The sequence below is a fragment of the Malaclemys terrapin genome, chromosome 4, assembly GCF_027887155.1.
Source record: "Malaclemys terrapin pileata isolate rMalTer1 chromosome 4, rMalTer1.hap1, whole genome shotgun sequence".
Taxonomy (NCBI): Eukaryota; Metazoa; Chordata; order Testudines; family Emydidae; genus Malaclemys; species Malaclemys terrapin.
This window is the reverse complement of record NC_071508.1, coordinates 49,203,226-49,219,824: the sequence shown is the minus strand read 5'-3', so window position 1 is coordinate 49,219,824 and position 16,599 is coordinate 49,203,226. Positions and strand designations below refer to the sequence as shown.

Here is a 16,599-nt window from a genome sequence, read left to right as displayed (position 1 = left end):
GACTTGCTGTGTGCCTTGGAAGAATCATTTAATTTTCTAAGTTCCCAATCTGCTTTCATGTTGTATCCCTTTTCTCCCTCCCTTTGTCTGTCCTGTCCAGTTCGAATGCAAGACCATCAGGGTGGGCCACCTTAATGTGTCTCAAATTGATTACCCCAAAATTGAGAAACCCAAAAATCACTAGTCACTTTGGAAAATTAGGCCATATCAGTCATAGTATTATGCCATACTAAGGCAAACACTTCAGCAGGGTAAACATCACAGGAAAAATATTATAAGATGATGATTCAGTTGAAAATACAGGTCATGCCAATGCTGAATGTATATTCCATGATCTGACAATTCTCCGTCAAGCTTCACTGTTTTAACTAGCACTTTCACTTCCAAAATATTGCATAGCTATATTGTTCACTTGTCACAGAGATTCAATAACATCAAAAGGTATTTTATGGAACCCAGCAGCAGATAAGAACCAGCATTAGCTGCAGTCATAACTCTCTAGGATATGACAGACCTTATCAAGCAGATCAATGCAAAGTAATGTGCAATTGTTTTTTATTTTTATTACAAATCACTTTACACTTGTCAACAGACCAATCTCATTATATCTCAATGAGTTATAGCCAATGATGTTGTGCACAGAGATGTCTGCCTGTGATGAATATTATCATGTAGCGTTCAATAGCACCTGAAGTCCGCCATCTTTTCTAGAATGTGTGAATAGGGAGTGTATAATATTGCCAAAAATAATTTTTAAGTTAAGCAAAAGCTGTTCCACAATTTCCAGAGTTCTCTTTGCTGTATTAATACTCCTCCAAACCTCACTTTATATTGGTCTGCGTTTCACTCTACTCATTTTTACTTAGGCATTAGTGTTAGGCTAGAATTTCTTCTTTTCCCACCCCGATAAGTTAAATCCTACAAGGGCTTATTAAAATATATATAACAAACTCAAAGTACCACAAGAGGTTATTACTGACCACATATTTCTGCTCAATTTTCCATTTTGTCACCTCATCCTCCCACCATCCCCCACCCCATTTGTCTCATTTGTTCACTTGTTGTCTCCTCTCACACTCCTAGACAGAAATCTCACTGGGGGATGGATTATCTTCTTTGTTATTTGTCTATACAGTCCCTAGTAACAATGGGGCCTCGATGACTGAAAAAACTACCAAAGGAAATGGTGGCTTCTCCATCTCTTGATATCTTTTAATCAAGACTGGATGCCTTTCTGGAGGAAGAGTATTAGCCAAGCACAAATTATTGAGCTCAATACAGGGGTAACTGGGTGACATTCCATGGCCTGTGTTACACAAGAGGACAGACTACATGATGTAATGGCCCCTTCTGACATTAAAATCTATGAATCCTTTATTAAGGATGCTACCGTATTACAAACAACAAATAACAATCATGACAGCAAGCAACATGCATAAGCACAAAGACTGTTATAGTGTAACTTCTCATTGCATGGACAGGCAGTGCAGACTAGACAACTGGGCATGGGAGTAGAAACCTGGAAGTTCTGTGTTGCAATCCCATCTATGCAAGTGACTAGCTGGGTGGCATAAGTCAAACATTTAGCCTCTGCCTCAGTCTCCCCATCTATAAAATGGGGATAATAATAGCTATCTCCCTATCTCACAGAGTGTTTGTGAGGATAAATATCATGTTACAGAGATCCCCTTTCCTATGCACAAACTCATTATAACATACCCTTCCCACTGTTACCGAAAAGCAGCATCGCTGATGTTATTACATTAATAGCCAGACCCGGCTCCCTTTGAACCCGAAGACATCAGGGAGAGCGAGATCAGCTCATAAGCTAAAACACTGCATTACGTAATAATCACATAAGAAAAGAACATTTGAATATGATGACTGGACTGGTTGAAAGTATAAGAAATTCAGAAATGGTGATGCACCTCTTCATTACTCCCAACTATTGCATTACATATGGGAAGTAAGAACATAGTTTTCTACCAGATGACTTTAGAACAGCAAATGACCTTACCAGATAAGATGCTTAATGCAAAAGGACAGCCATACAACAAGTTTTCAGCATTAAAAACCCTAATTTTCCACTGTTTTTTTAGTTTAAGACCTGCCAATAATTTTGTTACTTTGATTTGACCAATCTCTAATATTTTATATAGTCTTCCAAATCTCAAAATCACACTCCCTTTGCCCTAAAACCTTAACTATTGTGCATTAGAAAGAATGTCAGGGACTTCATTCAGTTTCAAAGTGTTTGATTGTCACCAACTGGCATTGTGCATTTGTCACATTCATTCAATTAACTGCAATTTATAGTCTGCCTACTTCATATTTGAAAAAGTGTCTTGTTGAAACTTTGTTCTATAATGTAGTAAAGTAATTTCACTTGTACTGCATCTAACCCCTTTCAATCATCCTATAGGTATAAGAGTTCAAAACGGATGTTACAACCAAAGAGGGCAGCATTTCACAACACGCACCACCAACAGGGCCAGGATAGCAGGCACAAGATTCCTGGGTGATATCTTTTATCAACCCACAACATGTCACATGCGTGTGTGTGTGTGTGACAGGAGAGGGAGGGGTAAATAATTCTTATGGAAGGATTTGGGAGTATCCTCCTTCTGGAAAACTCTGTCATTTGAGAAAGGAGCATGAAAGGATGATGTAAGGCACTAGGCAGAACTACCAACTCAAGAAGATGAATAACGAACCTTTTCACCAGCAGAGGAATTTCAATCCCTTTCTTCATAGCTTTATTTTATTGATTCAAATTAAGGATCCTAAACAAACCCAAGCCACTCAGAACAGCAGGTCCCAATTGCCAGAAAAATATTGTCATTAAAAACAAAAGCAAATAACTTCCTATCAAAAGAAAACACTCCACTGCACACACAATTCTCCCCTTGGGGAGAGAGAACAAACCACATGTGGCAGGTGTTAGTCAGATCACGTAATGCGCTACTGGAAGACACTCAGATACTACAGTGATGAGGGCAGTATAAGAATCTATACAGAACAGCTTTCCAAATTCTTCGCCAGCTGGGAGGAAAAAGTAAGTACCTTTACCCATAGGCAGCCCCAGCCACTTTTCCTCTACCTTTATAGTCCCACACTCAATCTCACGTGACAGCTGGTTAACCCCTCCAGCACTGGGACTGGTGGCGTACACTTTTACATTGTCGTAGATGGTTTTGTGACTACAACACAGGACTAAGAGTCAGGAGACCTGGGTTTTACTCCTAATAACACCTTTTAAATGTCACCCAACCTTCCAGAGACTTGGTTATTTCCCTTTCTGCAAAACAGACAGGGAATTAACCACCCTCGCTGGGAAGTTGTAAAGTTTGGATTTATTCACCTAAAGCACTTTGAGGTCTTCTGCTGAGAGGCAATACGTCAGAGCAAAGTACTGCTCAGTAACACAGTAGTTATTATCTTGTACATTCCACAGACAAAGGTTTACTTTTCAGAATATCTTTAGGATGCAGGGACAGAAGTCCAGCCTAGAAAGCATGTGTCAGCTGAAAAATGGCTCACCAGTAAAAAGAGAGCTGTGGTCAGCAAGGTCTTGGCCAGAATGAATTAGGTTTATAATGAGAAGGCAAAACAAGTTCACATAAGCAGAAAAGGAAACAAAAACTCCCCAGCTTGACATTCAGCCCACTGCTATAATCCTTTCCCAAGACATTCTCCCTCCACCCCCTCCCAAGCAGCCAGTTACCACTGGGGGCAAAGGGAGGAGCTGAGACCAGGGTAACTCTTTGTTTCCAAGAACCAGAGAGTGCTCTTGTGCCCTGTCATGGCACTATTTAGTAATATAAAGAGAGAGGTGTTAATTAATACACAACTGTTTAGGGTTTGGGAAAGACTCCTTGCATCCTTTCCCACACACACAAAAAATGAAAATAAATCATGCACCCATTTTTTCCATAACTCAAGGAGAGACATGTGGCTAACATGCTAGCCCACACAGACATCCCCCAAGGTAATGGTCTGTGGATTGTGTGTAAGGGGGAGGCACTAATTGGGCATTGGTGTGCATACACTGCTCCTGCTCAGAGGAACGGTACAGGTTGCCTCACCAGACTGTGCCTTGTGTAGGAAGCTGAATTGCTGAAGCAGAGAACACACGCGGCTGGCTAGTCTGCTCTCACCCACGCAGAGCAGGATTTAGCCCATATTTGCACGCAACATATGAAATAGAGACATAACATTTTGGCATTCAATTTCATTAAGCCAATGGTGTGCTCAGTACCATACAAAGAGCACATTTGAGCCTTCCATGGAGGAAAAGATCTGCAATGAAAACTCTGTTAGAAAGAGATGTCCCTAAAGGCAGCTGTGGCCTCATCAATATTGGCTACTGGGTCTGAAATAATATAAACTACACTTTGCCTCTTGGCAAGGTAATTTTTCTAAAAAGTCTTCTTAAGAAAGGAAAGGGAAAACAAGACTGTGAATCTCCCCCTTAACGGCAGTTAAAGCAAACTCTAGTATTTGTGTAAATCTAGGCTCTAGTATGTCAAAGCTATATGCCCAACATACAATTAACCTCTATTGTGAGCTCCTTAAATGACTGCATCTTGTTTAAGGTAGCCCTTACCCAAAAGCAGTCCCTTCTGCAAAGGAATCTTTGGCTAAAATAGGGCAGCTGAAGAGCTAAAGATAGGTTCCCCTTAACAGCGGAGGCTTTACTGGCACTAAACAAAAGCCACAGAAGCAGTGCTTGAACCTGATGGAGCTTCTCAGTATTACAAGGCTTGCAAGGCATCCCTTATGGGCTGCTTCACTGGTAGGACTGCTTCTGAGACTTAATGCAAAGCAAAACTGAAAAGGACCTCTAGTGGGCTGAAACTATACTGCTTAGACTTCAGAGGCCAGTTTCATCACTAGCATAACTCCACTTAGGGCTTGTCTACACTTAAAACACTGCAGTTGCACTACTGCAGCCGCACAGCTGTAGCACTTCAGTGAAGACTCTACCTACGCTGATGGGAGAGGTTCTCCCATCAACATATGTAATTCATCCTGAGAGGTGGTAGCTAGGTCAACGGGAGAATTCTCCCATCCACCGAGCACTGTGTACGCTGGAGGATAGGTCAGTTTAGCTGCGTTGCTCAGGGTGTGGATTTTTTAGGTCGACGTAAGGCAGCTTACATCAACCTAATTATGTCAGTGTACACACTACAGCCTAGTCCCGCCAGTGTAGGTACCATACTAACCAACGTAATAACTCCACCTCCATAAGAGACGTAGGGCTTATGTCAGTGTAGTTAGGGTGACGCCGTGTCTATGCAAACATTGCATTACTAATATCAGCTCTTGGCTGTCTTGTCAAGAAAGCTGGGCAGCTAGAGCCTGGCTGCCCCGGCTTCTGCTCCCAGCTGCCTGGCTCTCCACTCCCAGAAGCAAAAAACTCGGGCGGCCACCCACCACTCCTGGCACAGCCCTGTCTCTCAGCCCCCCACACTGCCCCTCTTCAATCGGTAGAAGCACTCCTGGTGAGGATGCAGATCACCGACAGAAGGAGGGTAGTGTGGGCATGAGCCACTGCAGCAATTACTGCGGTGGCTGTAAGTCAACCTAACATAGTTAGTAGGTTAAGTGAGTTAAGTAGGTAGTGTAGACATGCCCTGAGCAATGTAGTTATACAGAATTAATTTCCTAGTGTAGGGTAGGCCTTACTTATCTGCATTTGCACTAGACCTATTACATTACTTAGAAGCAAATTGTCATGGTCTTATCCAGTGGTGACAGAGAAAGAAGATACCTGTGCAAGTACTGCAGACAACTACTGGAGATTTCCATTTGCTTCCAGTGACACAAGTTATTGCCTTGATCCAAATCCTAGCAGAGATGAATCCCCACTTGATTTAAAGGCATTTATTGGACTAAGAGAGTATGATTCAGTTTTGCTATGTGGATCAGTAACATGCAAAAAAAGGCCTCACAAAATAATTTTATGTGGGCTAACTGGTGTGACGCTAAGGGACGTCCAAGGAAGTTCTGATTCAGTAATGCATTTGGCTTCAGGATTTAATGCTTCTGAAGCTGTTTTCATAGGGGTTGATTGTGTATTGTTCCTCTGAGACTTCTTAGCGCTGCAGTGAGATTTGCATAGGAGGCAGAAATAGCATTGTAACTGCACTGCTGAGGTACTCCCTCTGGGTGAAGGAGCTGGGAATTCTTTAGTTGTATCAAGAATTTCTTCATCCAAACTCAACTGAAGTGTAATTTCATTTGATAGGTACATGACTCTCAGGGGCTGGGTGCTGGGACGGACGCCGAGCCCTGAGCAGGGGGCGGGGCTTGGCTGATCAAGGGGCCCATAAAAGCGGCCGCCCAGCCAGGCAGCGGTACAGCTGCGAGCAGCGGCAGCCAACAGGGCGGCTAACAGGGGAGTTTGAGAGGGAGTGTGCAGGGGGAGGTAAAGGGGGAGGCAGGAGGGCGGGGTGTGCCGTGTGCTCCGTGTCCCCAGGTGCTGTGGGCAAAGACCGCAGCAGCCATGAGCCAAGCAGCAGCAGCAGACAGAATGCAGATGGCTGCATGCGGAAGCTGCGGTATGTATATAGTCCTAGCAGGAGACCCGGAACAAAGGTATGTGTGTATGAAGTGTCGCCTCATAGTGTTACTGGAGGAAAAGATTAAGGGGCTGGAGATGCAGGTAGTGACCCTGGTGGAGTTTAGGCGGGGGTTTGAGCAGCTGATGGAGGATGGGCAAGGCGGGGCTGAAGGGGAAGGCTCTAGGGTGCAGGAGGAGGCAGTAGTAGATGACAGCGAGAGGGGAATGGAAGGAGGAGATCCAGGGAAGTGGAAGCATGTGACTGTGAGAAGTAAGCCAAGGAAAAGGAGGGCCAGTGAGGGGGGAATAGAACTCAGGAATAGGTTTGAGTGTTTGGAGAACGAGGTAGAGGGGCAGCAGGTGGTGACTGAAGGTGGGAGGGTGAGGAAGAAGAGAAGAGCTGCTAGTCCGAGAGAGAGGGGGGAGGAGTTGATGGAGACAGCACCAATTATGGGCCACCAGAGGATACAGGAAGGCATAAGGGGGAGCATAAGGGAAGATAGGAGCAGACACAGGTCAGGACTAGAGGGATCGGAGACTAGATTACTAGATCGCACTGTTGCCAGGCGACGGCAGGTGTATGTAATTGGAGACTCTTTACTGAGGAGACTGGACAGGCCTGTGACCAGGGCGGACCCGGAGAACAGAAGGGTGTGCTGTCTACCGGGTGCAAAGATACGCGATGTGGACCTGCGGTTGAAAAGGATCCTAAAAGGAGCAGGTAAGAACCCCTTGATAATCCTTCATGTAGGAACGAATGACACGGCTAGGTTCTCGTTAGAGAGAGTCAAGGGAGATTATGCCAGGCTGGGGAAGACTCTCAAGGAGATAGAGGCTCAGGTTATCTTTAGTGGGATTCTGCCTGTTCCGAGGGAAGGGCAGCAAAGGGCTGATAGGATTGTGAGGATAAATAGTTGGCTAAGGGAGTGGTGCTATAAGGAGGGCTTTGGGATGTATGGCCACTGGGAGGCTTTCGGGGACAGACACCTGTTCTCGCGGGATGGGCTTCACCTGAGTAGGGAAGGAAATAGACTTCTGGGAGGGAGGCTGGCTCATCTTATCAAAAGAGCTTTAAACTAGGAAGTTTGGGGAGATGGTTGGGAGATGCACAGTTAATCTCCACGCCAGTTTCCGGTATTGGAAAGCTGAGTGTAATAAGAGGAGACATAGCCGGGGAGATGAGATTGGACATAGGAGGGACAGGGGGGACGAACACAAAGAGGCCTGCAACATACAGTGCTAGTAATGGGAGACAGGCTAAACGACATACATTAGGCTGTTTGTACACCAATGCGAGAAGCCTAGGTAATAAAATGGAGGAATTGGAGCTCTTGGTCCGAGAATTGAAACCGGATATCGTAGGAATAACTGAAACGTGGTGGAATGGCAGTCACGACTGGAACACAGGTATGGAGGGGTATGCGCTGTTTAGGAAAGACCGGGATAAAGGTAAAGGTGGGGGGGTGGCATTGTATGTCAATAGTGAAATAAGCTGTAAAGAAATAATAGTGGATGGAATAGATAATACAGAGTCCGTCTGGGCGATACTCAAGCTGGGTAAAAGTACTACTAGAGCCTCTCCGGGGATAGTGCTTGGGGTGTGCTATAGACCGCCGGGATCAACCCAGGATATGGATAAGGAATTGTTTAATGTATTAAGGGAGGTAAATACTAATAGAAACTGTGTAATTATGGGGGACTTTAACTTCCCGGATATAGATTGGGGAACAAACGCTAGTAGCAATAATAGGGCTCAGATGTTCCTAGATGTGCTTGCGGATCAATTCCTTTATCAAGTGGTAGCTGAGCCGACGAGGGGGGAGGCCATTTTAGATTTGATTCTGGTAAGTAGTGAGGACCTTGTTGAGGAAGTGGTAGTGGGGGACAACTTGGGCTCCAGTGATCATGAGCTAATTCGCTTTAAACTAAATGGAAAGAGTACCAGAATTAAGTCAAAGACTAGGGTTTATAATTTTAAAAAGGCCAATTTTAACAAATTAAGGGGACTGGTAAGGGAAGTGGATTGGGCAAACGTATTAAGGGACCTAAAGGCAGAAGAAGCCTGGGATTACTTTAAGTTAAAGATGCAAGAGCTGTCAGAGGCCTGTATCCCCAAAAAGGGAAAAAGATTACTAAGCAAGAGACTTAGACCGAGCTGGATGAGCGACCGGCTGAAAGGGGCGATTAGGAAAAAACAGAAAGCGTACAAAGAGTGGAAGAGGGGAGGGATCAGTAAGGAAACTTACCTTAGCGAAGTCAGAGAATGTAGAGATAGAGTGAGAAAGGCCAAAGGCCAGGAAGAGTTGGACTTAGCGAGGGGAATTAAAAGTAATAGTAAGAGGTTTTACAGCCATATAAATAGGAAGAAAGCAAAGAAAGAAGAAGTAGGACCGCTGAAGACTATAGCCGGAGAGGAGATTAAAGATAATCTAGGCATGGCGCAATATCTCAATGAATATTTTGCATCGGTGTTTAATGAGGCCAATGAAGGTATTAGGGATACTAGCACCGTTACAGAGGGGCATACGGGATGGGGGATTACCGCATCCGAGGTAGAAACAAAACTAGAACGCCTTAATGGGACTAAGTCGGGTGGACCGGACGATCTTCATCCGAGAATATTGAAGGAATTGGCGCGGGAAATAGCAGGCCCATTAGCGACTATATTTAATGAATCTGTAAACTCGGGGGTAGTCCCGTTAGACTGGAGAATAGCCAATGTGGTTCCTATTTTCAAGAAAGGGAAAAAAAGTGACCCGGATAACTATAGGCCTGTTAGTTTAACATCAGTAGTGTGCAAGGTGCTGGAGAAGATTCTGAAAGAGAAACTAGTTGAGGACCTTGAAGTTAATGGCAAATGCGATAAATTACAGCATGGTTTTACGAAGGGCAGATCGTGCCAAACGAATCTGATCTCCTTCTTTGAGAAAGTAACGGACTTATTAGATAAGGGAAATGCGGTGGACCTAATATACCTGGATTTCAGTAAAGCGTTTGATACAGTACCCCATGAGGAACTATTGGTTAAAATGAAAAACATGGGGATCGATATGAAAATCCAGAGGTGGATAGGGAATTGGTTAATGGGGAGAATGCAGCGGGTCGTATTAAAGGGTGAATTGTCGGGTTGGAGGGAGGTTACTAGTGGAGTGCCTCAAGGTTCGGTTTTGGGACCCATCTTATTTAATCTATTTATAACTGACCTCGGGACCGATTGCAAGAGTGGGCTGATAAAGTTTGCGGATGATACGAAGGTGGGAGGAGTTGCAAACTCGGAGGAGGATAGGGATACTCTGCAGGGAGACTTGAATGAGCTTGTGAATTGGAGTATCAGAAATAGGATGAAATTTAATAGTAAAAAGTGTAAGGTGATGCACTTGGGGACGAATAATAACAATTTTAGTTACAAGATGGGGACGCATTGGTTAGAAGTAACGGAAGAGGAGAAGGACCTAGGGGTCCTTGTGGACCGCAGGATGACTATGAGTCGACAATGTGACGTGGCGGTGAAAAAAGCCAATGCGGTCTTGGGATGTATTAGGCGAGGTATATCTAGTAGAGATAGGGAGGTCCTGCTTCCGTTGTATAAGGCGCTGGTGAGACCTCATTTGGAGTACTGTGTGCAGTTCTGGTCTCCAATGTTTAAAAAAGATGAACTCAAACTGGAACGGGTGCAGAGAAGGGCGACTAAGATGATCAGAGGAATGGAAAACCTGTCGTATGAAAAGAGATTAGAGGAGCTTGGGTTGTTTAGTCTGACAAAGCGAAGGCTGAGGGGGGATATGATTGCTATCTTTAAATATATCAGAGGGGTTAATACAAGGGAGGGAGAGGAATTATTCCAGTTTAGTACTAATGTGGACACGAGAACGAATGGATACAAACTGGCCGGGGGGAAGTTTAGGCTTGAAATTAGACGAAGGTTTCTGACCATCAGAGGGGTGAAATATTGGAACGGCCTTCCGAGGGAAACGGTGGGGGCGACGGACCTGTCTGGTTTTAAGATTAAGTTGGATGAGTTTATGGAGGGAATGGTTTAATGATAAAACATAGTAGCCAAGGAAAACCAGGCAATGGTACATGAACAGCATAATGGCCAACAAGGGTCAGGCTAGAGACTCTTGCCTATATGCTCGGGGTATTACTGATCGCCATATTTGGGGTCGGGAAGGAATTTTCCTCCAGGGTAGATTGGCTGAGCCTCTGGAGGTTTTTCGCCTTCCTCCGCAGCATGGGGCAGGGATCACTAGCAGGAGGGTCTCAGCCGATTGAAGTCACTAAAACACAGGATTGGGGACTTCAACGGTAGAGTCCAGGGAAGGGTCTTGCGGCCTGCAGCATGCAGGGGGTCAGACCAGATGATCATAATGGTCCCTTCTGACCTTAATGTCTATGAGTCTATGAGTCTATGAAAAATAGATTAGTGAATTTATTCAGGAGAATACTTAGATAATAAAACAGCTCAGATTAAAGGAGCTTATTTATCTGCCATCCTAGTTAATCAGGAAATCACTTGTTTTGAACTGAAGATGATGATTCACCTTCTGTAAGTCTAATAAAGGCTTTTCTCTCTCACTTTTGCTATATTTAGGATTGCCTCCAAGTCAGGTGAGTTCTATTCTTTCATAGAGTAGCCTAATTTACATCTCTAGCTTTCCAGGACAGGGCTCAGTTCTCTTGAAACAGATGAGCAGTAACTTCTAAATTCACATTGATCGATGTGCAATTCCCCTCTGACTGATGTAAACACGTTGAGGGAGACCACAAATGACAGCTAACACGGTTACACAAGGTGAGAGGTTGCAGTTGCTTGTGTTTATAAGGCATTGTCTATTTTGAAGATGCCTGTTACAGCAGTGACTGTTGCGGCATTGAGCATTTTGCTGGCGCGGAGGCTGTGGTGACAAAAATCGTTGTCTAGAACAGTGCTGTGCTCATTAGCTGCAGAGAGCACAGCTGGCACTGGGAACTCAGGCATGAGGTTTGGATCAGATGCGTACTTGATGTGGAGAGCAATATTGATGTTGCGGTCAGTAACAGAGGCATTGCTACAACTGAAATTTGTGCCTGAAAAGTCACTCAGCATAAGTATCAATATAGGAAGCAAAGTAGGTTTTTAGCCAATCACTAGGGGTGTAATACAAAGTTGTCTGGATGCAATGGGAGACTTTCTATTGACTTTAATGTGCTTTGGACCAGAGCTTACTGTACAAGGGGCACTGCTGACAGCAGAATAATCATTCTTCTTGAAAGAGCACAAGCAACCTCTCATTCACTGCAGGGAGAAGGTCACATAATGGAGGAACACATATTAGAGAAGGAGTAAAATTTTCAAAAGGTATTTAGGTGCCTAAGATGCAGATAGATGCATAATGGGATTTTCAGAAGTGCTTAGGTGCTTGAAATCAATGAGAGTTAGGTACCTAGGTACTTTTGAAATGGTCACTAGGCACCTATCTGCATCTTCAGGTGCCTAAATACCTTTGAAAATTTAGCCTTATGTGATTGAGGATCTTAAATCGCATTGATTTTAAATAAGACTTAGGTTCCTAAGTGCCTAAAAGTCACTTTTAAAAATGGAAGCAAGTTCCTAAGTCACTTAGTCTCTTTTGAAAATTTTGCCCCAGATCCTTAGAGGGTAGAAGTCAGCATAGCTCCACTTAAATCAATTTCAAAAGTGTTTTCTCAATTAGTCAGAATAACCTGATGTTAGACAGTGTGGTTGTCAAAACTATTTATTTGTTTCAGTGTTTGTTGGTGATAAATATCCGCTACATGAAGATTCACATAGCTGATATTCATTGCCAACAAACACTGAAACAAACTGATGGTTTTGACAATCGCTACTCTTTAAAACCAGGTTATTCTGACTAATGTCTTGCTTCCCCCACTTCAGTGTCAGCATTAATGGAGGAACCACTTTTCTCATGAACCCTACAGTTAGAGATCAGTGCTTTTATTCCACCTGAAAATAAAGATAATACACTTTCAAATAGTGCACTGCCTTGGTTATAGCTCTAATAATTCTCAAGACAGAAGCCTCCAAAACCAGGTTAGAGTTTAAGTGGGGTTAAAAAAGTTAAGGTAGTTGTCAGATTTGTGCAACTTTAATGTGATGCATACCTCATGAATCGTGAGTGCTAGGGATGAACACCATCTGCCACAAGAATGCAAAAATGCTTTGGTATCCAGTAGTCCATTGCATTCCACTCATTTCTAGCACAACAGTTTGCAATATATCAGACATTAACATAGACACTCTTCTCTCACACCAATAGCATTATTTGGTACCATGCTTTATGGCACCAATCCAGCAAAGCACTTAAGCATATGTTGAACTTTAAGCAATGAGTAGTCCCATTGAAATCAGTGAGACCATAGTACTCATATGCTTAAAGTTAAACACCTTTGCTTCCCTGGACCAAAGCAGGTGAGCCCAATCCAGGTAGTTAAAGAGGGCTGAGCTACACCTGGACCTATAAAGGGCTGCTAATGGGCAGCTGAGGGAGGAAGGGCTGAGACAGGCTGTACCATGGAAGAAACATGCCCACATTGGAGAGGAGTTAGCTCCTCTGGTGGGTCCCTGGAGCAAGGGACCAGGGGCTCAGAGGAGCAGCCCTGGGGCAGTTGCTCCAAGAAGGGAGCAGAACTGACTGAGACTGGGAAGCTGCCAGGAGCTGGAGTGCCAGAGACCTCTGGGAAGGGTGGCCCTGAAGCCTGGGGTCAAGGATGGAGTTAAAAGGCTGGTTTTTGTTTGTTTGCTAACCTCTGTTAAGGTAATACACCTCTGTGCAAAAGATTGGGTGTGGCAGGGCAAGCTTTGGAGCCAGGGGGAAGCTCAGCCTGGTGACATACGCTGCAGCAGCAAATTCCACAGGCTGCTTACATGTTACTAAAAAGAATATTTCCTGTTATCCATTTTTAATGGGTTGCTTTTTAATTTATCTAGTTTTCTCCTGTCCTTGCATTATTGGACAGAGCAGCAATGAAAGTGCCATCATCAGATCAACCATTATTTTACATACAAGTACCTCTATCACATTGCCTTACTTATATATTTTGCAAGCAAAGGGCCCAATCCTGCATACCTGACACATGTGAATAGTCCCATTTTCTTTAATTTCACATGATGACGTAGGGTCTGCAGGATCAGACCTAAATCATATTCATTTTCTTTCATCTTGTCTCACAGGGACAGTCCCCCTCATTGTAATACATTTTTGCCAATCTTGTCTGGATATTTTCTATTTTGCTGTCTATGAGATGGCTCACCAAAACCAAACAATACAGCCTGCCATCTCATTTTCTGGGATGTTTTTTAATACAAATTTTTATTAGTTTTTATATGGTGTAATAAAGCAGATCAAGAAAAAACAAGCACATGCAGAGCTAGTATTAAGAGGAAATGCAAAAAAAATTAGTCTATTTGTAGACATGAGTACAAAGCTATATTATTTGCTATTTCATCTACCACATCTCATTGCAAAGATGTCTTCATAAAGCATAAAATGAAGATAATACTTCCCCTGTCCCCTCTGGGAGTGTTGTGAAAACAAATGGATAAACTTGAGAGTCACTCAGAAGTTATAGTAATGAGGGATCACATAAATACCTAGATTTACGGAGGGATAGAATTCAAACTCCATTAATATTTAGCAGTAGATTAAAGAGGAAATATTTTACCTTTTTAGGCTTCCAACCTTAAAAACAACTAAATCCCATTCCACCAGGTTTTCCTGATGCCTGCAATATAATTTTTAACTGTCCTTTTTATAATAGTCTAAGAAAATCATTTTGGAGTCCATATGTGAGCACAAAATAGTATAGACAGTGTGGTCCTGCTAGCATGCACTAGTATAACTGCAAAGATGACTCATCCAGAATCTCTGTCTAGATTGAGTTCAGTCTTAAATACTTATATGGCCTCCATTATCACAGTATCTGAACACCTTCCCAGTCTTTAATGTATTTCTCCTCACATTGCCCTCCTGATGTAAATAAATACTATAATTTTATAGTACATTTAATATTTGATATAATAATTTTCTACATTTTACAGACGGGGAACCACGGCACAGCGTCTTGCCCAAGATCACACTGAAGTATGTGCAGGACCAGATTTACAGGCAGGTGACCCAGGAGATCGCCTGGGATGCCGAATTCAAGGAGCTGTTTTTGTTGTTCGCGACAAAAGGGAAAATAGAATGCTTGAAGTAAAATGTTTCAGGTATTCGTATGTTGATTCATTTTTCACTAACCTCCTAGAATGTTTTGGATCTTTATAGAATCTCGTGGAACATTCCAGACTTTCTGAGGACTACATTTTTCTCAAATCTCCTACAATGTTGTTAGCCATGTCCTCACAGGTATAAAAGGGGCAGGGCATCGCCAGTCAGTCAGTGAGATATAAGAACAAAGTGGAAAGCCCAGCTACGATATTATGAACCTTGCTTTACTGTGTAATTGTGAAAGTGTACTTGTGTTTTAAGACTTGAAGGCTGTAAGTAGCAACTAATAAAGGACATATTTAATATGATGCCAGAGATATCTATCGAACCCCTATCTATGCAACAATATTAAAGAACTACTGTTACTTCTTTTACCACGCTTAAAACGTAATGTTTGATGACTTTCTAAGTCTGTGGAACATAGACTTTTGCTCTCCCTAATACTGTCTGTTTCCCCCCCATAGAAAATAAAAGATGTCCCCAAAGAAGCCTTCAGGAGCTCAGTATAGGAAGCAAAAAGCTCAGTTGCAATCTAGTTTGCAGAAAGGGGTAAATTTGATGGGAAAATATCTAAAACAGGACTAGGGTTAATATTCCAATGCTGTCACCTTCTATAACACTATTTAACACTGGTCCACCCAATGTTGATGCACAATTTAATTTCTTGATGTCATTACATTTCAGTTATTCTTAAAATTAAAAAGTTTCTATAAGCTTAGAGGAAATGTATTTTTGTAATTTGCTTACATATGGCATGAGTAAGTACAGATTTACAGATCCTAGCATGCAAATTTATTGTCTTATATGACAGGGATAAATCATGCATGCAAATCATGCCTCAAAGTTGTGAAATGGGCTACAAATGCAATAAAAAATAAGATACTCAAAAGTTTAACAAATGGAGGGGGGACACCAAGACACTCCTTGTCTGGGGTGCCATTTGGTCTAGAGCCAGCCCTGAGTATGTGGCCAAGCAAGTAATTGAAGCACGGTCTCCCAATTCCCAGGCTAATTCCCTAACCACCAGATTATCCTTCCTCACTAACTAATGAAGATCCCACTGCCTGGGAAAACTCCTTGCCTGGGGGAACCACAAGGAGCCTCATCAGTAGGTTTTCCTCAAAGTATAATTTCTATGGCCTTGATAGAAAACTGCCAGAGGCCTCTCACCAAAGATGACCCTGCAACTTGGAAACTGCAGCCAAAATCTTCTACCACTCTGCACGGAACACCACCAGACTCTCTTCTCTCCAAGGACGAGGCTACACCTCACCCAGAGGGCTAATCCCTTGAACTTCTCACTTACTGGAGAGTTACCCCCTTTCTATCATCTGATGAGCTGAGCAGTTTATGTATATTGGTGCTTTTGCAGCAGCAAGCATCTAAAATAAGCCAGATACTCTTATTGTATACTAAGTTTTCAGAGAAGCAGGAGTACTCTTGATGGAAAGAAGTCTATTCCCATACTTTTTGAAGATTATCACTGTACAGCTTGATCTGAAAACATCTCTGTGCATCACTATTAACAGTGAGGAAGATCAAATTAAAAACATGTTTTGCCTAGAATAAAGTGGATATTTAAGTATTTGCTTGCATCTTCTGGCTGCTTTTTGGATCTCTTACCTGTTTGTGCCACTACATGTGTCCAGCCACTCCAGACTGCTCCAATCTTTTCACCCGAGAAATAATGAGCATCTATTTTCTGGGGCTCAACAAGAAAAGTCTCTTTACTCACTAGCTGCCCATGTTTGTTGCTACCCCAAACACACAATTCTCCTTCATCTGAAATAAATACAAAAGTAAAGA

The 16,599-nt window shown here is 43.0% G+C and overlaps 1 protein-coding gene across 2 annotated transcripts in view; it reads right to left on the bottom strand.

Moving 5' to 3' along the window:
- SERGEF (secretion regulating guanine nucleotide exchange factor) overlaps positions 1–16,599 on the bottom strand; it is a 254,334-nt gene that overhangs the window by 222,539 nt on the left and 15,196 nt on the right. For both annotated transcript variants that reach the window (XM_054027820.1, XM_054027819.1), the window contains exon 8: positions 16,417–16,575. In XM_054027820.1, coding sequence (XP_053883795.1) covers positions 16,417–16,575 — 159 coding nt within the window. The remainder of the gene's footprint in view (positions 1–16,416; positions 16,576–16,599) is intronic.